The sequence below is a fragment of the Castanea sativa genome, chromosome 7 (assembly GCF_040712315.1).
Source record: "Castanea sativa cultivar Marrone di Chiusa Pesio chromosome 7, ASM4071231v1".
Lineage (NCBI taxonomy): Eukaryota > Viridiplantae > Streptophyta > Magnoliopsida > Fagales > Fagaceae > Castanea > Castanea sativa.
Genome location: NC_134019.1, coordinates 35755783 through 35781562, shown reverse-complemented (window position 1 = coordinate 35781562; position 25780 = coordinate 35755783). Strand labels below are relative to the sequence as shown.

The following is a 25780-nucleotide window of genomic DNA, read 5'->3' as shown; positions in this document are numbered from 1 at the left end:
TGGCATGGCTTGGCACAAAGAAAACTCCTATGGCCCCATTGATTCGTTCCAAGCATTAGTTTATGTGTCTCTCTGCATTGAGTCAGGTTAACTAAATAGACTTCCTCACATTTATTTTTGTTGCTTAGGAGGCTTTATTTTCTTGTATCCCTTTTTCACTTTAGCAACAAAGTATCAATATGTAAAAGAATGGAGGATGGGATTGGTGCAGTTGTCAACACAAAGTTATCTCACTGCTATACTAGTAAGAAATCCACCATTGCTAGTGAGATTTGTTTGTGACATCCTAGTGATGGTTCTCTTCTGTGACTCAACTGCTCACACTCAATATAACTTCGTTTAATAAGGACTAAAACAACTGTTATAGCCCGGTGCAGTGGCTTCACTAATGCCTAAATATAATTTTATTGCTAGTGTTATAAAATGTTCTGCTCATCTAGGATTTTAATCTATTTGATTTATCTTACTATTTTTTACTAGGACTGAACCATTGCTGCATCTATAGATATGTGTAGGATTTGTAATGAATCCTAAGACCAACCTTTGTGGAGGCAATTTTCTGTTCTGCTAAAACAGCACATATGGGAGGTTTGCTATCATGAGTGGTTTTTAAAAAAAAAATTTAAGTAACTATATATGTACAGATTGATCATCAGTTAATCAGCATTGCTTGCTAGATGAAACCTAAAAGATACAGCAAAAAATTGCAAGGAATAATTGGCAACTCTATGAATTAACATTTCGCATTAAATTAGTCTAGCAGACATGATAACAACTCATAACATATCATTAGGATGGGAGAAAATCAAATTCTTTTTTTCCCCTATATAATGAAGTGGTGTCCCGATTTTCGACTAGGCTATTTCATTCCTTCTCCGTGAGTCACCTCAAAATCTCATGGAATGATAATGTAGTAGATTAAACTCGGACCATGATATCCATCATTTTTTTTTTTTGGGTGAAGTTATTAGACTGGTGAATTGTTAAAGTTTTTAACAAAAGGATCTATGTATTATCTAAATTTTTTTTAGTGTTATGTTAACTTATGTTTCTTTGTCCACTTCTTTATTTTGAAATAATAAAAAATTGTTCAAATTTCTTATTTATTACCAGGTTTGGTATGAGTAATCTGTTTTGACCTGAGCCATCAAAGATTTGGTATGAGTTATCCATTTTAGATTAACCTTGTTTTTTTTGTTTTACTATTTTAGATCATACTTGACTGATCAAACCCAAACACTCCCAACTCAACCAATTTGTCATGTCTAAATGAAATTTTAGAGAATAGTTTTGCTTTCACGCAGAGAATTTAGAATTAGAAACTTTTTTTTTTGCGATAAATATTTATAATATATATTTTTTTATGTATATATTTTGGACAGGCTCGAATCATGCTGCTATTGAGCAAAGGATCCTTGGAAGAAGAAAATTTCAGGATGGGGTTATGAATGAGTAAGTGTTTCAATGGGTTGGTCTCTAATTAGTAGATTTGTTGGAATATTATCCTGTTGAGTTCAGTCATAGTAGTCTTCTAAGAAACTCTTTCATTGACAAAAAAGAAATCCCAGCTTGCTGGGAAAGTTTCAATAAGGTATAAAATTATGACAAAACTGACATCAAATCCACTGTAGCACATTGGCAATTCTATGATCGAAAGAATCCGGGATCAGTGGAAATTCTTTTTCCCTACACTATTTTTTTTTTTTTTCATGAATGAACAGGAGACAAGAATGGGGAGGTTTTGGAGAGAAAAGTGAAGGGTAGAAGCCTAAACAAACTTTTATTATGTAGATCAAGTTGACGTGAATTATTGCTAGCAAAATCATGTAAGGAAAGATGTCCAATGTTACAATTTTGCATGACTTTGCTCAAAGATGAAAGAATCCTCCAATGGCAGCACAAGGATGATCTCGTAGCACAAGAATTGAAAAGTGAAATTTCCACTTGATGTAAACCTTGGTGGAGTACAAGATCAGCTTTCCATCTCCTAACTCTAACTCAAATTCAAGCACAGAACCTGTTTATTTAAGTTAATCTCAAAACAATTCATGAAGTGGCCAATCTTCTCCACCGTCAAGCCTAAATATTCTTCAAGGGCGGGCGGTTCAACCATAAGGCCATTTAGGCAATGATCTAAGGCCCCAAATGGAAGAAGACCCCTAGAATAGAATATATTATGTCTATAAATGTTCAACATTTTATTAATATCTATATATATTTGAAGAGAAATGATATGTCCACAACATATCTAAAAATTGAAGCATAATATTTATTGTTACTACGCTTCAATTGAGTCACGTAAGTGGTCATATCACCTACTTATTTTTAATCATTTCTCTCTTATTTTTTGACTGTTTTTATTTATTTATAAATTTTGTAGTTTACTATTACATTTTCTCCAACTTTTCCCCTTCCTTTTTACTTTTTCATCTCCCCACTACTATTAACATTAATATCACTCTTCCTTTATCCCTTCATATTCCTTTCGTTTTGACTATTCTTATCTCCATCCTCTTACTATAAATTTGTTATTCTCCCTCACTTTATTCATATTTTATCACATAAAAAGGTTATTACTCTCTCTTTCTCATGTTTTTTTTTTTTTTGGGTATCTTTACTTTATGTTGATGAATTTCATTTTTATTTAGAACTCTACTATTATTCTCCCTCTCTCAATTTTTTCCCCTTTTTTTGTGGATTTTTTTTTATGCTTTATATCTTTACTTTAGGTTGATGAATTTGTGTGTTCTTTAGAACTCTACTTTAGGTTGATGCATACCCCTACAAAAAATAAATATGATTAAATTGTATTTCACGCTCCAAACTTTTTGGTTTTTGTTTTTAAGTTGTTATTTTTCTTTTCTTTTCTTTGATTGTTAAATGCTATCATATTGCATTATAAAGATAGTATATAAGAATATAATGTTAAACAATTACATGATATGAATTGGATAATTTGGTGTGACTATATCTTTTATTTTGACTATTCTTCTTCTTATCTTTTTTTCTATAAATTTATCTGATTCAAGTTTCTCCCAAAAAAAGTGATTAGTCTCTTTCTCGATTATTTATTCTTTCTTGCGACTTAACTTTAGGTTGATGAATTATTGTATTTTTTTATAACACTACTTTGGGTTAATATACGATTTTGTGTGTGTTTTTGATTTTTTCATCACAAGCCTTTTCTCTTTATCTTATAGCTTTTGTTTGATTTTTGTTTGACATAATACTTAGTTATTTTGAAAGTGAAAATTAGATTTTATATCAAAATACAATCTTGCTATGTATTTGAACGTGTTTCTCAACTATTTAAGTAATACCAAGTGTAATTTTGTAATGAATTTTGATTATTACAATATCTCATTTAAGAAATGAGAAATTTGAATAATATAAAGAGTTTAGTTGTAAGAAAAAAAAAATAAATAAAGGAAAACACAACATACCATAATATAATTTAGAAAAATATGGACTACCTCAAAAAGAAATAATTTCATTCAAACACACCTAAAATACTAAAATGATACACACACACACACACACACACACACACACACACACACACACATATATATATATATAAAGATAGATAGATTAAAAATAATTTTAGAAATTTTTTGATTTTTAGAGAGAACAAATTATACATCATACCACAATTACAATGTAATCATATATTCTCACGCATCGTGTGGGTCTGCGACTAGTGTTTTACTATGTTTGTGGCCAATTAAAAACATAAAAATTTTCAATCTTTCAAAAATTTTACTCTTTTTTTCTTTCTCTAACAAAATTTAAAATTAATAGTTTTTTAGACAAATTTATTGTTCAATAACCGAGGTCTAATATTGTCAAGAGAGACAGTAACCATCTAAAATATGACATTGTGAAAAGAAGTTTGAGTAGAATGAGGAGTTGCTTCATTGGCAATTATGTCAATTCTCAACATAATGTTGGTAGATTCTTGATTCAATCTATTCAATCCATTTTGGTCCATTTCAGTGATGCATCGTGAGGAGATGTTTGTGTAAAAAGAAAAGCAGCTTCATTGACAATTATGTCACATTTTTAGTGTAATGTTAGTAGATTCTTGATAAAAAGTACATTTTTCTTATGTTATTGAAGCCTTGTATTTTTTTTCTAATATAAATTTTGGATTTACTTATCTTATTTTCCTCTTTAAGTCATTCAAATGTCAAGGGCTTTGTAGCTGAATTGGCATCTACTCATGTATAAAGTGCTTGGGAGTCTAAGGAGGAAAGGGGTCGAACTATTTCTTAAAAAAAAAAAAAAAAAGACAAATAGAGAATGAACCATTTGTAAGCATCTCACGTTTTCATTTTTCATTACAAAAAAGAAGAAGTCAAATTTATTATTATTTATAAAAGGTGTTAAATTACTTGCTATCTCGATAAACTAATGTGAAGCTGGGATGCACGGACACGGCACCAGAGGTGCCGCACCCGCGTCCGACGCGGCGGGACTCGCCGACGCGAGAGGGACGCCGCTGCTCGCGCGTCGGTGCGGCGTCCGGCCACGTCGGCCACGTGGCAGATGATTTTTCCCGCCGACTCGCGTCGACGCGGGGTGGACTCGGCGCGATTCACGCTGACTCGGGCGGAATCGCGCCGAATCGGTTCGTATCGGGCGAAACCGCCGAAATTTCCGGTTCAGCCCGATACGGCCGATTCAGGCCGAAATTCAAAAAAAAAAAAAAGGTGCGAAACGCACCGTATGAACTTAACCTAACCTTACTTCAACCAAAACAGAACACTACATTCTCACTTCACCAAATTTAAAAAAAAACCTCATCCGTGCTCTTCATTACTTCATAGCTCTCTGCCTCTCTGCTCTCAGCTGTGTGCTCTGCCTCTCAGCTGTGTGCTCTGCCCTACATCTCTTCCTTCACTCTTTGGTCTTTGCCTTCAAGCTTCAGCCCTCCATCTCTGCCTTTACTCTCTCCGTCTCCCCTATTCAAGCTTCAGCCCTTCACTTTCAATCTCTCTCACGCATTCTCAACTCTCTCTCACGCATTCTCAAGTCTCAACTCAGGTATTGATATTAATAAAGCTTTCACTTTCAATCTTAGTTTGATTTAGTTTGATTTGTGATTTGTGAATGTGATTTGTGAATCTTAGTTTGTGAATCTGTGAACTTGTGAATTTTCTCAAAGTATTCTCAACTCAAATTCTTAGTTTTATTTAGTTAATAGTTATCAAATAATAGTTTGAGTTGAGAATAATAGTTTGTGAATCTGTGAACTTGTGAATTTATGAACTTGGTTTGATTTATTCTAAATTTATTTAGTTAATAGTTATTATTTGTAGGTTAAATTCAATCTATTAAATTTGCAATGGACGAAGTTACTAGCACAGAAACTTCACCTTCGTCTAATCAAGAAATGCCAAATGATGAATCTTCTCTTTGGCAGTATGTGACTAAAGTAGAAAAACCAGCTGGTGCATCTGTTAAATCAGGGGGAAACACATACTTTAAGTGCAATTATTGTGGTGTAGTTTATATGGGATCTTATTCTAGGGTTAAGGCTCATTTGTTAAAAATTCCTAATAAAGGAATTAAACCGTGCCCTAAGGTGACACCGAGTCATAGGCTAGAAATGCAGCAAATGTATGATAAAGTTGAGAATAATAAGTTAGAGAGAGAACGGAGAAGTCAAATTCCCTTACCCCCACCTCCCCCAGGCCGTGGGCCTATACCTATTTCCCAATTTCGGAGACATGAACGGAGTGATAGTACAAATCCGATTGATGGTAAGAGGAGGAAGGTGGCTGTGAATAATACTTTGGAGAAAGCATACCAGAATAATGCTAGACATGAGTTGGATAGTACAATTGCTAGGATGTTTTACACCGTTGGGCTTCCGTTTAACTTTGCAAGGAACCCATATTATCATAATTCCTATGCATATGCTGCTACTCGTAGCATTCCGGGTTATGTTCCTCCTGGATACAATGCTTTGAGAACAACACTTTTGCAAAAAGAAAGAGCTCATGTTGAAGGACTTTTGAAACCAATTAAGGACTTTTGGCTTGAAAATGGTGTAAGTATAGTTTTTGATGGATGGTCTGATCCACAAAGGAGACCTCTTATTAATATTATGGCTGTATCAGATGGGGGTCCAGTGTTTATAAAGGCAATTGATGGGTCAGGTTAATTCAAAGACAAACATTATATTGCTGGGGTGTTGAAGGATGCTATAAAAGAGATTGGACATGAAAAAGTTGTCCAAGTCATCACTGATAATGCTAGTGTGATGAAGGCTGCTGGATCTCTTATTGAAAGTGAGTATCCTAAAATATTTTGGATACCCTGCGTTGTCCACACTCTCAATCTAGCTTTGAAGAATATTTGTGCAGCAAAAAACACTGAAAAGAATGAAGTTACATATGAGGAATGTAGTTGGATTACACGTATTGGCGATGATGCATCCTTCATACGTGTTTTTATCATGAACCATTCAATGAGGTTGGCAATGTTTAATGAATTTTGTCCATTAAAACTGCTCCAAGTTGCTGATACTAGATTTGCTTCGGTTGTTGTAATGCTAAAAAGGTTGAAGTTGATAAAAAGATGCCTTCAAGCCATGGCTATTAGTGACCAATGGGTTTCTTATAGGGAGGATGATGTTGGAAAAGCTCAAAAAGTGAAAGATCTGATTCTAAGTGATCTTTGGTGGGATAATATTGATTATATCCTTGAATTCACAACACCTATTTATGATATGCTACGAATGGCCGACACAGATAAGCCTTGTCTTCATCTTATGTATGAGATGTGGGATTCAACGATAGAGAAGGTGAAAGCAGTAATATATCGGCACGAAGGCTTGGAAGATGATCAGCATTGCTCATTTTGGAGTATGGTGTATGATATACTCATTGATCGATGGACTAAAAACTGTACACCACTACATTGCTTAGCTCGTTCCTTAAATCCTAAGTAAGTACATTTATTTTTTATTTTCTTTAGTTCCCCTTTCTAGTAAAACACACCTTTTATTTATATTTGTTTTTTAATCTTTAACTCTAGGTATTACTCCATTGAATGGCTTTCGGAAAATCCAAAACGCGTTGCTCCACATCGAGATTATGAAATTTCTATGGAAAGGAGCAAGTGTTTAGATCGATACTTTGAAGATGGGAATGAATTAAGTGTGGTGAAGTTTAAGTTTGCAGCATTTTCAGGAGGGAGATTTCCTTCACCAGCTGCCTTGACAGATAGGTGGATCTTACAACCTTTGGTTTGGTGGCAATACCATGGCACCGCATTTCCAACTCTTCAAACCCTTGCCCTTAAGCTTCTTGGACAACCTTGTTCATCCTCATGTGCTGAGAGGAATTGGAGCACATACAAATTCATTCATTCCTTAAAAAGAAACAAAATGGCTCCTGCTGCCCTGCACGTGCTGATGATTTGGTATATGTGCATTCTAATCTTCGACTCTTGTCAAGGCGCAATGAGGAGTACATACATACAGCAACAAAGATGTGGGACATTGGAGGAGACTCTTGGAATAAGAGCGACATACATGGAGGAGCTGGAATTCTCGAGAGTGCAACCCTTACTCTTGATGAGCCAGAGCTGGAGGCCATAGTTATTGGGAATGTTAGCACTAGTGCTACTACTAGTGAAAGTGAAGTTCGAAGTGAAGTTCGAAGTGAATCTATTGATCTTGATGATGAAGATGTTGGGATTTGATTGTCTTGTTGATTGTCTTTTATTTAGTTTTAGTTTCAAACTTATGAGTTGTATTCTAATTTCTGAACATCATGGAATGTTTTAGTTTCAATCTTGTGGGTTGTATTTAATTTATGAACATCATGTTTTAGTTATTATCTACTGTTGTTCTTAAATTTGGTATATGTTTATATAATGTGAAAAAGTATGCTTAGTAATATATTAAAAATATAAATAAATATATTTTTAATCGCCGAGTCCCGCCGCACCCGCACCCACCTTTTTCAAAAATTGCCGAGTCCCGCACCCGCACCCGCACCCGTGCTTCATAGATGTGAAGCCGAGTTCTCATATTAAAGCTACCGTACCTTGGTTTGTTTGCAACACTACTTGTAGGTTGAGGTTACAAGTCAAATAGGTTGCAACTTGCTGAGAAGCATTTTTTAAATAAGATGAAAAAGCAATGGCACCATTAACATCTAATTCCGCTGTAGCACATTGGCAATTCTAAATTGAAAGAATCCGGGTTCAAATTCCGGCAGCGCAAATCTCATTTGTACTTTTGTTTTTGCTATTGTTTATATTTAACTGGCCATTGGCCTTTGCCATCAATCACATGTTCTTCTTATGAGAATAGAGAAACCCAATATAAGTGGCCCATTATTACCCCAAAATATTTAACATATTGTAAGCAAAATTCATAACTTATGTGTACACTGAACAGCAAAGCATGAAGGATGATAATTACAACAATTGGGTGAAAGTTTGATATATATATATAAAAGATAGAATTCTACTCTAATCTAATCTAATCTAATCTAAGTGTATATCAGTATATGTGTGTGAAACTCCCTCTTAGAGACTTGAACCCCGACCCTTATTCCCCACACCCACAAGCACTTATACTTGTGGAGTGACCATTGCACCAAGGGTGTTCGGTGGTGGTGAAAGTTTGATATTGATTAACAAGTTTGTTATATTTATAATTAATATTGATTAATATTGTTTTTTGAGAAGATTTTTTTTTTTTTTAAGAAACAAAGTAACAAACACACATATAAGGGAGAGGAAAAGGAGTTTTACACAAAAGAATATTGATTAGCTTTGTATGCCTTTATTATATATTCTTATTATTATATACCTTTTTTTCACCTAACATTTACTATTTTATTCTTAAAATTCTATATATTTAGTTGTTTTCAATTTTCATACATGATTCAACGTTATTTTCTTTTTCTTTTTCTTTTTGTTAAAACGTTATTTTCTATTTAATATGCCACAACTTGTTATATGGAATTTAGCCTGTGGCCTATAAGTACACTTGAAATTTTGTACCATGATTTATCTAAAGGAGTTATGTATTATCCAATATTATTATAGTGTTATGTTCCTTTGTTCTCTAAATTATATTAAAATTAAAAAAATTTAATTTCTCATTTACAAATTTATTTGTGTGAAAAATAAATGTGTCATATACTCATAAAATTAGCAATCCGTTTTAGGTTGGCCCCCTCATTTTTTTAAGCTTGTACTTGATTGATCAAACCCGAATACACTCAACTTGACCAATTTGTCAGGTCTAAAAAGAAATGTTAAAGAATACTTTTGCTTTTTATGAAATCAAATCTAACTTTTGATTATAAACTTCTTCTTATGTATATATACATAATAAAAAGTCGAAATAGGGTTATGAGTAAAAGTATTAAGTATTTCAAAAAGGTAGGTCTTGGGTTTGTAGATTTGTTTGAGTTATTATTATGGTAAAAAAAAAAAACTTTTCTATTGATGATGCCGAAAATATCACCAGTGAGTTGCAAGCGCTTCTCAAACGAAAGCAACACCTGCAAAAAGAAAATAAACGACCCAAAAGAGAGCACCGGTGTGGTGCCAGCCAAAAACCCTCCGAAGGTCAAGTTAGAATCTTGTTTCTTTAACCCTAGAGTGCCAGAGTTAAGAATAGTGTGCGTACCTTCATACTTAGGGTTTCTGAGGTATTTATATTGAGTGGAATTACCTTTCTTTTAGGATACAACTTCCTTCTCAAGTTTATTTCCATATAGGAGTCTTCTCAAACGTGTGCCGCAAGAAGTCCAAGTGCGTACGTTTGCGTGGGGATAACGTAAAAGTTCATCTGAAGCATATCAAATTACGTGCCACCTGGAACCTACAATTAATACATACATGACGGGTACTCAGCAAAAGTTAACCGACATAGTCGCGTCCCTTCAAGCCCTATCCGTCTTCATGAGCTCCGTCCCTTCAAGTTTCATGGGAATATTCATCTTCCATTTTTTATCCCCTTCAGTTGCCCCCTTCAGTCCTTGGATCCGTCTTTTTAACCTAACGGATCCATGGAATGATTCAAAGCAAAGTATTGAGATGGGACGGTCATGACGGAAGATACGTGGCATGTACATCTAACGAAGGACACGTGGTTGTTACGGATTGGTAGTTCCCCCAAAACGAGGCGACGCTTCGTTTTTCGTGCCCATCACTCTATAAAAACTTGCCATTTCTCCCTTCATTCTCTTTTCTTATCAAAAGTTTGTGAGAAGAGCGCTACCGTCAGTATTGTTGCGCAATCCTGTCGTCCAGCCAATCTCATCCGTCGTCTTACATCGGGAGTCAATTCAATCCGGTATGTACTCTAGACCCTTCTTCCGTCATTTTTATTTATTTCACGGTATTTGTTATATATACGTGCACTTTAGACCCGTTAGTGTCTTAGGCTATACCGTCATAAATGTAGGTCATGTCTAGTGCGTCAAGTAATCAATCGTTTGTCCGCGACGGGGCGGACTACGATGAAAAATTACAGTCAGGTCCAAGAGATCCTGACGCTTCAAGTGAAGAAAGGAGTCCGTCCAGTACCTTTTCTTCCCAAGACGAAGGTCTGGAGACGGATAGCTCAGAGTCATCGAGTAGTAATTTAGACGGTGTGGATCCCCCCGTTCAATCTACGATTGGACCGGACGGTCTGAGGGAGTTCGTTATGCTGCCACTTTGGACGGTAAATGACTTTAGGTCCACAATCACTGAGTCCCACCTCAGAACACTTAGAACCAAGTACCAAATACCAGAAAACATCCGTCTACGCCTTCCCCAACCGTCAGAAAAATGTTACTACAAGGGAGTCAACGGTGTTGGGATCTATGAGCAAGCCTTAAAGGCGGGGCTTAGATTTCCCTTAAGTTCTCTTCACCGTCGTCTTCTTCAGTATCTTGGCCTATCCATCACTCAAATCTCCCCAAACGCTTGGAGGGTGTTCATTGGGGTAGAAGTTCTATACGGGGCAATGTCTGACGGTGGAAGAAGGTTGACGGTGGAGGAATTCTTCCACTGCTATCGTCCCACAGAGATCGTTAAGTCAAAAGGTATGTATAGTTTTGCTGCTAGAAGCAAATTGTTGAGGCTCGTCAGTGACACACCGGACTCAAATAGAGACTGGAAGAGCCGATATTTCTTTTTAGAGGGGGACGAATGGATGTGTCGTCCAGGGGATAGGACACATTTGCCCGTCGACACTACATGGGGCATAATGCCTCCGTCGGGTATGTCATTTCTTTATTTCCGTCAACTTAATCTTTGAAAACTTTTTATGTTCTAAGGTGTAACCGTCTTTTTCACAGCTCAAGACCGTCCACAAGTTAACCTAGAACAGTGGAATTTTCTAGAAAAAATTTTCAACAAGACTAAGCTGCAAGAGAGAACGTGGGCACAGCTCGTCACCCTTGATACGCTACACTGGTATTGTGACGGACCTGAACCTTCGTCTTCCGCCCGTCACTACGATAACAAAATACGAAAACGTAAGTTCGTCTCCACCCTCTCCTGAAGTGTTTACCTTCGGCTTTCTCATTCGTCTTTGACTTACAGAGATGGACGCTGCCAAGAGAAGGGCCTTCATCAAACAACAAGCTGCGAAGAAAAAACAGGAGGGGGGCCAAGCAAAGGAGACGACCCCAATCATTCCGTCAAAGCGGAATCAACTAGAAAAAATTGACCGTCCTCCGAAGAAACAAAAGGCCACACCAGAGACCGTCATGGCACTGGGAGCCGAGAAAATACCCGTCAAGCATGGTAAAGGCAAGGGCTTTATGAAGGGTCCCGTCCCTACTGAGGAGAAACCGCCCGTTCTCTTTCGGGAGGACTCCAGCTATGCCCTAGAAAAGATATCGTCCATGTGGTCATCTGATGATTATGCGGACCTTGGCAACCACACAACGGAGGCGATGGGTGAGACGGGCCTTTTCACCCTCGGACAGGTAACTTTGAATCCGTCTACTATTTTTACTTAGTTCTTTTTTACCCGTCATCACCACAATGTTGCATTTTATACTTCCAGGCCATGTTGATGATGAAAGGCTTATTTGGCCATTGTCTCAATCATGAGACAACCATGGACCGTCTTAGAAAGAAGAACCAGACGATGGAGGATGAGCTACACGAGTTGAAGACCTACAAGATCAATGTGGACAGAAAGCTCAAGTACTCGGAGCAAGTTAGAGGAGAGGTGGAAAAGGAGAACGGGCATATGCGAGAAATTCTAAAGGACAAAGAGAAGCAGTTGACGGAGGCAATATCCAAACTTGACAACGTAAAACAGATAGCCATTCAAGAATATCGTGATTCTGAACTCCTTCTGACGGAGCTTGGAAGTTCTTTCGCAGACGGTTTCGACGACGCCATCCGTCAGGTGAAGTCGTCGTATCCTGATTTGGATGTTTCCCACATTTCAATTGATGCTCAAGGGCAAACACTTGCACAATCCGTCAGGTTAGAGAGTACCGATGAAGTGTTGCCCGTCACGGCTCCAGTTGATGAAGGTCAAGTTCAGCCTCCAAGTCAGCCAAACGATGGCCAAATGAATGACTCGCAAAAGAATGCGTAGTACTTGTAAAAATTATTTCCGTTGTAAACAAGCATGTTGAACCGTTGCTTGTAATTGCTACATTTTAACTTATGGAATCATTTATTGCTTGTTTGCTTTGATCATTTATCCGTCGCATGTTTGTCTAATTTTGGTAACCTGTCTCCAGTGAAAAGTTTTAGACGTCCGTCCTTTGTTTGGACTTTTAGATATATTTTTGCTACCCGTCAACTTTGTGAATGAAATGATTCTAGTCTTTTATATTGACCGTCTACTTTATGGATTAGTAGAATTTCATCTTTGGGATGATCCGTCCACTTTGTGGACTTGTAGATTTTTCATCCTTTGGATGATCCGTCCACTTTGTGGGCTTCTAGATTTTTCACCCTTTGGGTGATCCATCCACTATGTGGATTTGTAGATTTTTCATCCTTTGGATGATCCGTCCACTTTGTGGACTCGTAGATCTTTCATCCTTTGGATGATCCGTCCACTTTGTGGACTTGTAGATTTTTCATCCTTTGGATGATCCGTCCACTTTGTGGACTCGTAGATCTTTCATCCTTTGGATGATTCGTCCACTTTGTGGACTTGTAGATTTTTCATCCTTTGGATGATCCGTCCACTTTGTGATTATTGATTCCCAACTGAGAACAAAAGTCTCAGAACGCATCGTTGTCGAATTGCTTCCCATTATCTGAAATGAGCACTCTCGGGATTCCGTATCGGCAGATAATACTTCTCCATACAAAGCTGCGAATGTTTTTCTCCGTGATAGTAGCAAGAGCTTCGGCTTCCACCCACTTGGTGAAGTAGTCGATACCAACCACCAAGAACTTCAGTTGTTTTGCCGCTATTGGAAATGGACCCATGATGTCTAACCCCCATTGTGCGAACGACCACGGAGCCGTCATGGGTGTGAGTTCCTCCGTTGGTTGTCTTATAAGATTGCCAAACCGCTGACACTTATCGCAGGCTCTAACATACATGTGGGCATCCTTCTGCATTGTCGGCCAATAGTAACCCGCTCGGAGTAGCTTGTGTACCAGAGACCTTGATCCGGAGTGGTTTCCACAAATTCCTTCATGAACTTCCCTCATCACGTAGTCTGCTTCGTCATGGCCAAGGCATCTCAGATATGGTCGGGAGAATCCTCTTTTGTAGAGAACATCTTTTATCAGTACGAATCGGGCAGCCCTAACCTTCAATTTCCTTGCGTCTTCCTTCCTGTCTGGCAGCTTGCCGTCCTTGAGGTATGCCACAATTGGAACCGTCCAATCGTCTTCAGCGCTTAATTCCTGCACTCGCACGTTATCAAGCAGTGATGAATGTTGGATGAAGGACAATACCTGCTCTGGGACGATCATAGGTTCGGCCGAAGCAGCCTTCGCGAGTCGATCAGCCTCTTGATTCTCTTCTCTCGGGATTTGAATTATCATGAATTGAAGGTCATTTATTCGACCCTTTACTTCTCCGAGGTACCTTTTCATTCGCTCACTCCTACAATCATAGCTCCCATTGACTTGGCTAGCTACGATTTGGGAGTCAGAGTAGACCACTGCCTTCCTGGCCCCAGCCGCTATTGCAAGCTCCAATCCTGCCATCAGGGCCTCATACTCCGCTTCATTATTCATAGTAGGAAACTCCAGACGGATCATGCATTCAATTTTATCTCCTTCCGGGGTATGGAGTACTACTCCAACTCCTCCCGCGTGTTTATTGGAGGATCCGTCTATGTGAATTCTCCATGTGGGTGTCTCTTCTGCCCCCTGCTCTTTAGGTGTAGTGAATTCCGCGATGAAGTCTGCCAATATTTGTCCCTTCACAGCTGTTCGTGGCTGGTATTGGATATCGTACTCACTTAGCTCGACAGCCCATAAAGCCATCCGTCCGGCCATTTCAAGATTGTTCATTGCCCTCCGCAAGGGCTGATCCGTCAGGACTATTATGGTATGTGCTTGAAAATAGGGTTTCAGCTTTCGAGCTGCAGTTACAAGAGCGAAGGCAAGTTTCTCCATTCGTGGGTATCTCTCCTCTGCGCCTCTTAGTGCCCGGCTAACGGAGTACACAAGCTTTTGTATCTTCCCTTCTTCTCTGATGAGAGCTGCACTTACCGCTACTGAGGAGACGGCAAGGTACATGAACAATTCCTCCTCCGGCATGGACGGACTAAGCAATGGTGGGGCAGAGAGATATGCTTTTAACTCCTCAAATGCCCTTTGGCATTCGTCCGTCCACTTGAAAGATTTTCTTAGTGTTCTGAAGAAAGGTAGACACTTGTCTGTTGCTCTCGATACGAACCTGTTTAGGGCTGCTATCTTTCCCGTCAAGCTTTGTACTTCCTTCACCATCCTTGGAGGGGATAGCTCCATAATGGCTTTCACTTTCTCGGGGTTGACCTCAATACCACGCTGGGACACCATGAATCCTAGGAACTTTCCAACAATCACTCCGAATACACATTTGCTCGGATTCAATTCATTTTGTACATTCGAAGAGTGTCGAAGGTCTCGTGGAGGTCCCTTAGATGATCCGACACCTTTACGCTCTTCACCAACATGTCATCTACGTAGACCTGGACGTTCCGGCCAATCTGGTGCGCGAACATTTTGTTCATTAACCGTTGATATGTGGCTCCTGCATTCTTGAGCCCGAATGGCATTACCTTGTAACAAAAAAGCCCTTGGCTCGTCACAAATGATGTTTTCTCTTGATCTGCCTCCTCTAACTTAATCTGGTTATACCCCGAGAAGGCGTCCATGAAGCTCAACAACTCATGTCTTGCGGTGGAGTCCACTAAGGCATCAATGCGTGGAAGCGGGTAACTGTCTTTAGGGCACGCTTTATTTAGATCCGTGAAGTCAACGCACATTCTCCACTTCCCATTTGACTTTTTGACCATTACCACATTTGCCAGCCAGTCTGGGTAGTACACCTCTCGTATGAAGTTGGCCTCTCGTAGCTTCTGCACTTCCTCTGCTGCAGCTCGATCCCTTTCGGGGGCGAATACGAGTTTCTTTTGTCGGACTGGAGAGAACGAAGGTGACACGTTCAATTTATGGACTATGACTATCGGATCTATTCCTGGCATGTCGTCATGGCTCCACGCGAACACGTCTTGGTTTTCCTTGAGGAACAATAGGAGGGCACGTCGAACCGTTTGGTCAATCGAGGTTCCTATCCTGGTGGTTCGGTCGGGCCTCGAATCGTCTAGTTGTACTTCTTCCAATGTTTCCACGGGTTCTGCCACTGTCCTCTGCTCTTCGATATTCAATGTCTGTACATGATCATCCATCTCCATCATGGCCACGTAGCATTCCCGTGCAGTCACCTAATTTCCGCGCAGTTCTCCAACTCCATGTTCAGTGGGGAACTTGATCATCAGATGGTAGGTTGAAGTGATGGCCTTCCATGCGTTGAGAGTAGGACGTCCGAGTATGGCGTTATATGCTGAGGAGCAATCAACCACTAGAAAGGTGATATTTTTGGTTATCTGTTGCAGGTAGTCTCCTACCGTCACTGTCAATGTGACGGACCCTAAAGGATGGACCCGGGCTCCCCCAAAGCCCACGAGGGGCGTACATGCCGGGATCAGGCGCTCCTTTGCAATCCCCATCTGCTGGAACGCAGGATAGTAAAGGATGTCTGCTGAGCTCCCGTTGTCCACTAGAACTCGGTGGATATTGAAGTCTCCTACCTGTATACTAACCACAAGCGCGTCGTCATGGGGGTGGTGAAGGCGTCGGGCCTCTTCTTCAAAAAACTCGATACTGGAGTCGTTCCGTCGTATTCTTTCTAGTGAAGGGCCCGTCGACTGGACACTTTGTACTGTCCGTAAATAGGTCTTCCTGGCCTTTTTGGACGATCCTGCTGAAGCGCTCCCCCCCATTATCATCCGTATGTCTGCTACCGGTGGTTTGGGACGCTCATTTTCCCGTCTAGGATTCTGCTCCTGGGGCTGATCAGTTCTTTCCTTCCTCACGAACCTTTGCAACCTTCCCTGCCTTATAAGGGCTTCGATCTGTTGTTTCAAGTCATAACAGTCCGTCGTATCGTGGCCGTGGTCACGGTGAAAACGGCAATATCTATCTCTTGGCCTCTTGTTCGGATCTCCCTTCAACTTGCCCGGGAATGTCAAGCTTCCTTCATCTTTGATTTGCATAAGCACTTGGTCAATTGGGGCTGTGAGGGGGGTGAAACTTGTAAACCTCCCTGAAGGTGGTTTGGGTCTCCGGTCTTCTCGTCGATCTCTGGTTCTAGCCACTTTTCGTCCGTTATCTGGTTTCATATCTTCCTGTCTTTCCCTTTTCTTTGGTTTATAGTCGTCTCTGGCCAGCAAGGCATCCTCCGCATTCATATACTTCGTCGCCCTGTAATAGACATCGGACATAGTCTTTGGGTCATTCTTACATAGGGAAAATAAAAACTTACCCTCTTGTAACCCGTTTGTGAATGCTGCCACAAGTGTCTTGTCATCTGCTTCGTCTATCGAGAGGGATTCCTTGTTGAAGCGGGCTATATAAGACCTTAATGTCTCACCTTCTCGTTGTTTAATTCCCAGTATACATGCAATAGACCTCTTGTGTCGATGACTTCCAATGAAGTGTGATACGAACTGTGCACCTAGTTCCTTAAAAGTGCCGATGGAATTAGGAGTCAACCTGCTGTACCAATCCCTCGCAGGCCCCTTCAAGGTGGTGAGAAAAGCCTTGCACATAATTTCATCTGGTACACCCTGAAGATGCATTAAGGTTCTGAAAGACTCCAAGTGATCCAGCGGGTCTTTAGATCAGTCGTAGTTTTCCATATGGGGCATGCAAAATTTTGGAGGAAGGGGACATGAATTTACCAACGCTGTGAATGGTGAATCCGTCCTATAGACGAGGTCGTCCAAGTTGCTGGATACCCATCCTTTAAGGGCGCTCATCATCATATTCATGCGTTCCCTCATCTCCTGCAGTTCGGCGGCTATGGGAGTCGGTACAGCGTCTAATGCCAATGGTTGATTGGTTTCTTGTCGCTCGGGTTTAGTTGGAGCGTTACTGCCCTCAGGTCTTTCCGCGTTCCTGCGTTCCGGACTAGCGCCCTCCTGGTCTTCCTGTGGTGCACTCGTGTGTGCGGTCCTTTGCTGCAACTGTTCTTCCAAATCATGGTTCTGCTTAGTGAGGCGCTCAACCGCCGCCGTGAGCGTTTGGACCTGCCTCTCAAGAGCGGTGGTGCGCGGTTCGTCGCCTTGATTGTTGTTCGTTGCCATCGATCGGGTGAGTGCCATGCAACTCTTTGTCTCAGGAATAGAGCGAGGCTAAAATAATCAGAAGATTTTCTTCTTCTGTTCTTGCTATTTCCCACAGACGGCGCCAACTAATGATGCTGAAAATATCACCAGTGAGTTGCAAGCGCTCCTCAAACGAAAGCAACACCTGCAAAAAGAAAATAAACGACCCAAAAGAGAGCACCGGTGTGGTGCCGGCCAAAAACCCTCCGAAGGTCAAGTTAGAATCTTGTTTCTTTAACCCTAGAGTGCCAGAGTTAAGAATAGTGTGCGTACCTTCATACTTAGGGTTTCTGAGGTATTTATATTGAGTGGAATTACCTTTCTTTTAGGATACAACTTCCTTCTCAAGTTTATTTCCATATAGGAGTCTTCTCAAACGTGTGCCGCAAGAAGTCCAAGTGCGCACGTTTGGGTGGGGATAACGTAAAAGTTCATCTGAAGCATATCAAATTACGTGCCACCTGGAACCTACAATTAATACATACATGACGGGTACTCAGCAAAAGTTAACCGTCATAGTCGCGTCCCTTCAAGCCCTATCCATCTTCATGAGCTCCGTCCCTTCAAGTTTCATGGGAATATTCATCTTCCCTTTTTTATCCCCTTCATCTATAATCTAAAAGAAAAAGATAACATAATTTAAAATGAGAGATATTTCAACAAATCAGCTGTAGCACATTGGCAATCCTAAAGGGAAAAAATATTCGATAAGAGTTATTGACAGAGATTCGGTCCTTTACAATGTAATGATAGCTGGTTATGCTCACCATGGGCATGTAGATGAAGCTATCCATCATTTTAAGGAAATGGTGGATAGATGTGTCAGACCAGATGCAGTCACCTTTCTCACACTTCTGTCAGCTTGTTGTCACTCTGGATTAGTAGAACAGGGTGAGGAAATTTTCCATTCCATGAGAAAAGACTTTAATGTATTGCCTGAATAGACCACCATGCGTGTATGATTGATCTGTATGGGAGGGATAATCAACTAGGAAAGGTGGTAGCTTTTATGAAAATGATTCCAACAGAACTAGATGCTGCAATCTGGGGGGTATTTCTGAATGCTTGTAGGATAAACGGAAATACAATATTTGCAAGAGAGGTGGAAGAGAAACTACTAGGAAACATAGGAGATGATGGGGCTCGGTATGTTCAGTTGGCCAATGTCTATGCTGCAGAGGAAAATTGGCATGACATGGGAAGAATAAGGAAGAAGATGAGAGGGAAGCAGTGAAGAAAATCTAAGCAAAGCTTGAGAATTGAATTGAAGCAGGTAATTCTGATTTACAAGAACAAAATGAAGAACTTAAGGGAGAGAGAGGGGGAGAGAGAGTGAATGATGAAGAGAGAAGAATAGAAAGTTCTGGAGAAAATACTTTGCTTAATTAACTCAATGTACACCATGATCCTAGTTATACAATGACTGATCTAATAACTGTATAATTACAGCTCCCTAATTCACGGAACTAATCCCTCAAATCAGGAGAAATCTGGTAAGTATTACAACTGAGTTTCCTGCCTAAATATGACTACCTCTAAGACTCCAACGTGGCACAGGAGTAATAATCCATACAGTGTCGTTTGACGATCTTTGTTTTAAGCATTAAATGAGAGAGCCGTTAACTAGCCTTTGGGTGAAGTATTGGGAAGTGACTTTAGCTTGACTGTAGACTGTGATGGCTTTTGTGATTACTGTGATTGAGTCTTAGTCTCAACATCCCCCCTCAAATGCGAGGCGGAATTAGCCAAGAGTTTTCCATGAAAACAGAGAAAGGGAGGTCCAGGTAAAGGCTTAGTAAGAATATCAGCATAATTATCCTTACTGGAAATGAATTTAACCCCCAAATCACGCCTCACAACCTTTTCACGGACAAAATGGAAATCCACCTCAATGTGTTTGGTCTTGGAATGAAAAACTGGATTAGAAGCCAAGGCAATCGCAGAGAGGTTATCACACCAAAGAATAGGGATGTGATGAAGGAACAAATGAAGCTTCTTGAACAAAATACGAAGCCAGGACAACTCAGCAGCCGTGGAGGCCAAGACATGATATTCTGCCTCTGTGGAAGAACGGGAGATAGTGGACCGTTTCTTTGAGGACCATGAAATGGGATTGGAACCAAAGAATACCAACAACCCTGTTGTGGATTTCCTATCAGAAGGGTCTCCAGCCCAGTCTGCATCAGAGAAGGCTAAGAGAATGAGAGGACCTGGAGAGAGATGGATGCCAAAGTGTAAAGTACCCCTGACATAGCGGAGGACACGCTTGGCAGCCTCCAAGTGAGCAGTGGTAGGACTGTGCATAAACTAGCACAACTAACTGACACTAAAGGCCAAATTAGGGCGAGTGAAAGCCAGATATTGTAGTGCCCCAACCATGCTTCTGTATTCAGTTGGATCCGGTAAGCAGTGGTAGGCTTCGCATTTTCCATGTGAAATCTGTGGATAATGTCAGTGGCATACTTGAACTGACATAAGGTAAGACCATACTTAGAAGGCACAATTTGTATGCCAAGGAAATAAGAAAGAGCACCAAGATCTTTCAATTCAAAAGAATGACGCAGAGCTGCAACTAGATGAGATATTTGAGAGGGATCATTTCCAGTAATGATAATATCGTCCACATAAACAAGGAGATAGAGAGTTATGTGAGAATGGTGGTAGATGAAAATGGATGAATCTGCCAAGGAGGCAATGAAGCCCAGATGAAGAAGCTGAGAAGTGAAACGCTCAAACCAGGCTCTAGGGGCCTGTTTTAGGCCATAGAGAGACTTGTGTAGCTTGCAAACATGCTAGGGAAATTTTGAATCAACATAACCCTGTGGCTATTGCATATACACCTCCTCTTGAAGAATACCATGAAGAAAAGCATTGGAAATGTCCAATTGTCTGAGAGGCCATCTGAAGCTCACTGCAATAGACAGAATCAATCTGACAGTGGCTGGTTTCACTACTGGACTGAAGGTTTCAGTATAATCAATGTCAGCTTGTTGATGGAACCCTTTGGCAACCAATCTAGCTTTGTATCTAGCAATGGTGCCATCACTGTTCAACTTCAGTTTATAGACCCATTTACATCCAACCAAGTTCACACCAGGTTTAGCAGGAACCAAGGACCATGTATGTTGTCTTTGTAAGGCTGCAAATTCTTCATCCATGGCTTGAAGCCATTGAGGATATTGAGAGGCTATTTTATAGGATGGTGGTTTAGTGTATGTGTAGTCAACCATGGCTTTGTAACACAGCTTAGGTTTGGTGATACCATTCTTGGACATTGTAGTCATAGGGTGTGTATTTGTGGTAACAGTATCTGTAGTGACATGAGATGTGGGAATGTTCTGTAAGGGAGTAGGAGATGGAGGACGTGTGGGAGAGATATCAAGGTTGGATGGATGAGCTGTATCAGAATGGGGTATAGGACTAGAAGAAGTCACAGTATGGGGTGGATTAGGAGCAGGAGGCCTATAAGGACCCAGTACAGAAGGAAGGTTTGTAGAGTGAAGATAGAGGAGATTTGAGAACCAAGGATCATGTGAAGGTAGTGAATTATTATTAGGAGCAGAGTTTGAGACAGTAGAGGACATAAAGGGAAACTTTGTTTCATTGAATAGAACATGCCGAGAGGTGTACAAATGAGTAGTGGTGAAGTCTAGACACAAGAATCCTTTGGAAACAGTAGAATAATCAAGAAATAGACACTCTTTAGTTCTGTGTTCTAATTTGTGATGAGTGTAAAGTCTAAGTAGGGGATAGCATGAGCAGCCAAAGATTTTGAGGTGTGTTACATTAGGATGGTGTCCATACAATTTGTACCAAGGTGAGGTAAGACCAAGAGTAGGTGTGGGAAGAAGGTTAATAAGATTTGCAGCTGTTTGAACAGCAAAGGACCAGTACTAAGAAGGTAAAGCAGCTTGAGAAAGGAAAGTAATAGTAGTTTCTATCAAATGTTTGTGTTTCCTTTCTACTAGCCCATTCTGTTGAGGGGTGTATGGATATGAGAGTTGGTGAGTAATACCATGAGATGCAAGAAAAGAAGTAAATTCTTTTGAGGTATATTCACCTCCACCATCAGACCTTAGAGTCTTGATGGTGGTGGAGAATTGATTTTCAACCATGTCATTAAAAATGAGAAACTTAGAGTAAACCTCAGACTTATTTTTGAGCAAAAATAACCAAGTAGAACGAGTGAAATGATCAACAAATAGAACATATTTGAAGCCATTAACAGAATTTTGAGGTACAGGACCCCATAAATCTATGTGAACAAGCTCAAAAGGTGAAGTTGCAACAAATTTGGAAACAGGAAAAGGAAGTATATGCATTTTGCCATGCAAGCAGTGTGTACAAGTATTCACAAGAGGCATACACTTATTAACAGACAAAGACTTATTAGGAAAAAGAATACTAAGAACATGATTATTGGGATGCCCAAGCCTACTGTACCATAGAAGCTAGCTAGGATTGTGTGTGGAAGCTGAATTGAAAGCTGAATTGCAGAGTTTAGGAGAAAGAAGCAACTGAGATGCTTTATGAGGGTAGATTGGATACACTCCACCTTCACTCTTGCCCTTGTAGAGCACTTTCCCCGTGGCCAAAGCCTGGTGGACAAGATGTTTTGATCAAAGTAACACCAACAATTGTTATCTTGACATATTTTATGGACAGATGCAAGATTAGAAGCAATAGAAGGGACTCTTAGGACATTGTTAAGATGAATGATAGAGTGTTGTGAAGGAATAAGAGAATTACCTATATGTGAAATTGGTAGGTTTTGCCCATACCCCACAGTGAGATGCTCTTGTCCATTGTATGGTTTTGGAAAAGAAAGATGGTTAAGGCTAGAAGTAACATGATCAGTGGCTGCACTGTTTGCCAGCCAAGTTTGATCTTGTGCAATCATTGAGTTGGATGAGGTAGCCATTGCTGCCAATTTTGTTGGTGGATGTTTTCCTTGATAGGCATAATCCATTCGATGGTAGCAGTCTATAGCTGTGTGGCCAACTTTACTGCCGATTTGGCAAATAGGTCTCTCTAACCTTGAGCTAGATGCTTGATTTGGTGAAAACTAATGAGGGGAAAACTGATTGGAAAATTGATTAGGACCTCTGCCTCTACCTCTATGAGAACTCCCTTTGCCTTTACCTTTGTTAGAGGGTTGGTTGTAGGAATTATAGCCATTGTTATTACCTGGCCTAGGTGCAGTGTTAACTGCCATAGCAAAGGTGGAATCTTTGATGTCCAAACCTTCATTCAATGATTCTTCTTCAGCATTTAGCATAGTAGCTAATTCATCAAAACTCAACTTTGTACTCCTGGTTCGAATTGCAGACCTGAAGGCACTAAATTCTCTGGGAAGACCTTTAATTGCAACATGTAGGAGTTCCTCATCATCAAGTAAAACACCAACAACCATTAATTTGTCCCTAATGACCTTGATTTTCTGCAAATAGACATCTACAGAATCAGATCCTTTTCGAACATTGTGCAATTCTCCCTTAAGATTCATCACATGAGATCTTGATATGGAAGAAAATCTGTTTTCCAATACTCTCCATACTTCTAAGGCTGAAGAACAACCAACAGTCAAAGCAAGAACTGAAGGTGTTAAAGTAGAGCTGATGAAGGTGAGTAATGCCTTCTCCTTAGACTTCCAGGTGAGATAATCTGGGTTAAAGATTGTTGTAATTGAACCTGAGAGATCCTTAAGAAACTTCTCTGGTACAAATTGATCTTCATCAAGAAGTTCAATCATTGAGTAAGTTTCTAACACCATTGAAACCTGGTGCTTCCAAACTATATAGTTGGAATTGTCAAGTTTGACTGTCATCATGTTTGACATGTTCGATAATAGCAGCAATGATTGATTCACCAAATTCATCTGAGAGGTTGATGATGATGAGGACATCGTTGAGGATGCATTTGTTGAAGTTGAAGCTGCCATTGTTGTGTTCGTGCTAGCAGGGATCGTTAATTGCTCTAATACCATGAAGAAAATCTAAGCAAAGCTTGAGAATTGAATTGAAGCAGGTAATTCTGATTTACAAGAATAGAATGAAGAACTTAAGGGAGAGAGAGAGAGAGAGAGAGAGAGAGAGAGTGAATGATGAAGAGAGAAGAACAGAAAGTTCTAGAGAAAGTACTTTACTTAATTAACTCAATGTACACCATGATCCTATTTATACAATGATTGATCTAATAACTGTATAATTACAGTTCCCTAATTCACGGAACTAATCCCTCAAATCAGGGGAAATCTGGTAAGTATTACAATTGATTTTTCCGCCTAAATATAACTACCTCTAAGACTCCAGCGTGGCACAGGAGTAATAATCCATACGGTGTCGTTTGTGGATCTTTGTTTTTAGCATTAAATGAGAGAGCCATTAACTAGCCGTTGGGTGAAGTATTGGGAAGTGACTTTAGCTTGACTGTAGACTGTGATGGCTTCTGTGATTGCTGTGATTGAGTCTTAGTCTCAACAAGGAGGTCAAAAAGCTTGCTGGTTGCAGCTGGGTACACATGGAAAATGGAGTTCATACATTCACTTCTGGGGATACATCTCACTCTAAAGCAAAGGAGATATACAAATGCTTAGCCTGCTTGACTGGTGAACTATATGAAATAGCCGGGGCATTGCATTGAGGTCATCTTTGAATGACAGCATGACAACGTGACTGATTTTGGATGCTTCTGGACATTGAAATTCATGGTTTATTTGGATGTGGATAACCTGGATAAAGGGACCACCAACCACCATTCATTTTCAAAAGGTATCTGTCCATCCTGGTGACCTTATATGATAGAGTCAGCTTCTATTTTTTTTCCTCCTTTCTTGTCATGCAATGTTCTTCCAATGCAGATGATTATGATTTTTCTCAAGAAAATCATGTAGTAGTTAATAGAAAATTAGTTAAAGAGAAATGTTGGGGACAAATTTTCCATAACTTGTAGAGGTTACAAGTTGTGATTTATACAATAGCACATTGGCTCATTGCTAGTACCACTTTTATTGTGTATCAATCACAAGATTCACAACTTACCACCTTAGCAAGTTGTGAAAACAGTTGTGTCAATATTATTGTTGTAAAAATGTTTAGCAATCTTTATCCTTCTTCCATCAGAATGTATAACATGGAGAAGACAATATTTGATGAGCCCTGAGTTGTCCAAATTCTTGCTGTTAATTTTATTAAGCATAAATAAATAAATAAAAGGTTGTACCTAGTGCACAAAGCTCCCACTTTTGTTGTTCACTCGTAATTTATTACAAATCATAAATTTCTGTTCACCATCATCTTATATTCTAACAAAATTCTATTTTGAGTTAATGGTAGTAGCTAAACTAACAGGGTGAGAGTTCTATTTTTTTTGAATAAACATGAGACAAGAATGCCATAGGTTTTGAGGAGAAACAAGAATGGTAGAAACCTAAATGAACTTTGTGGTAAAGATCAAGCTGACGTGAAATGCTAGCAAATTATGCAAGGCAAGATGTCCCTGTTACAAATTGGCATGGCTTGGCACAAAGAAAACACCTATGGCCCCATTGATTCGTTCCAAGCATTAGTTTGTCTCTCTGCATTTAGTCAGGTTAACTAAATAGACTTCCTCACTTTTATTTTTGTTGCTTAGGGGGCTTTATTTTCTTGTATCCCTTTTTCACTTTAGCAACAATTATATTTGGAAATTAGAATACGACAAGGCATGAGAAAGAAAATCTAAACCCTTGAGTTGGATTTTGTGCAACAAAGTATCAATATGTAAAAGAATGGAGGGTGGGATTGGTGCAGTTGTCAACACAAAGTTATCTCACTGCTTTACTAGTAAAAAATCCACCATTGCTAGTGAGATTTGTTTGTGGCATCCTAGTGATGGTGCTCTTTTGTGACTCAACTGCTCATACTCAATATAACTTCGTTTAATAAGGACTAAAACAACTGTTA

The 25780-nt window shown here is 39.7% G+C and overlaps 1 protein-coding gene across 1 annotated transcript; it reads left to right on the top strand.

Moving 5' to 3' along the window:
* The first annotated feature begins 5347 nt into the window (after window positions 1-5347).
* Window positions 5348-8461, top strand: LOC142644387 (uncharacterized). The gene is made up of 6 exons (XM_075819013.1): window positions 5348-6148; window positions 6206-6296; window positions 6525-6954; window positions 7045-7255; window positions 7390-7620; window positions 8417-8461. The coding sequence occupies exons 1-6, from the start codon at window positions 5348-5350 to the stop codon at window positions 8459-8461; spliced, it is 1809 nt and encodes a 602-aa protein (XP_075675128.1).
* The last annotated feature ends 17319 nt before the right edge of the window (window positions 8462-25780 follow it).

Coding starts and splice junctions, on each gene's coding strand:
- LOC142644387 (XM_075819013.1), top strand. CDS start 5,348: ATGGACGAAGTTACTAGCACAGAAACTTCACCTTCGTCTAATCAAGAA. Junction 7,256..7,389: donor GGTGGATCTTACAACCTTTG/GTTTGGTGGCAA, acceptor TTCCTTAAAAAG/AAACAAAATGGCTCCTGCTG. Junction 7,621..8,416: donor AGGCCATAGTTATTGGGAAT/GTTAGCACTAGT, acceptor TACACTGAACAG/CAAAGCATGAAGGATGATAA.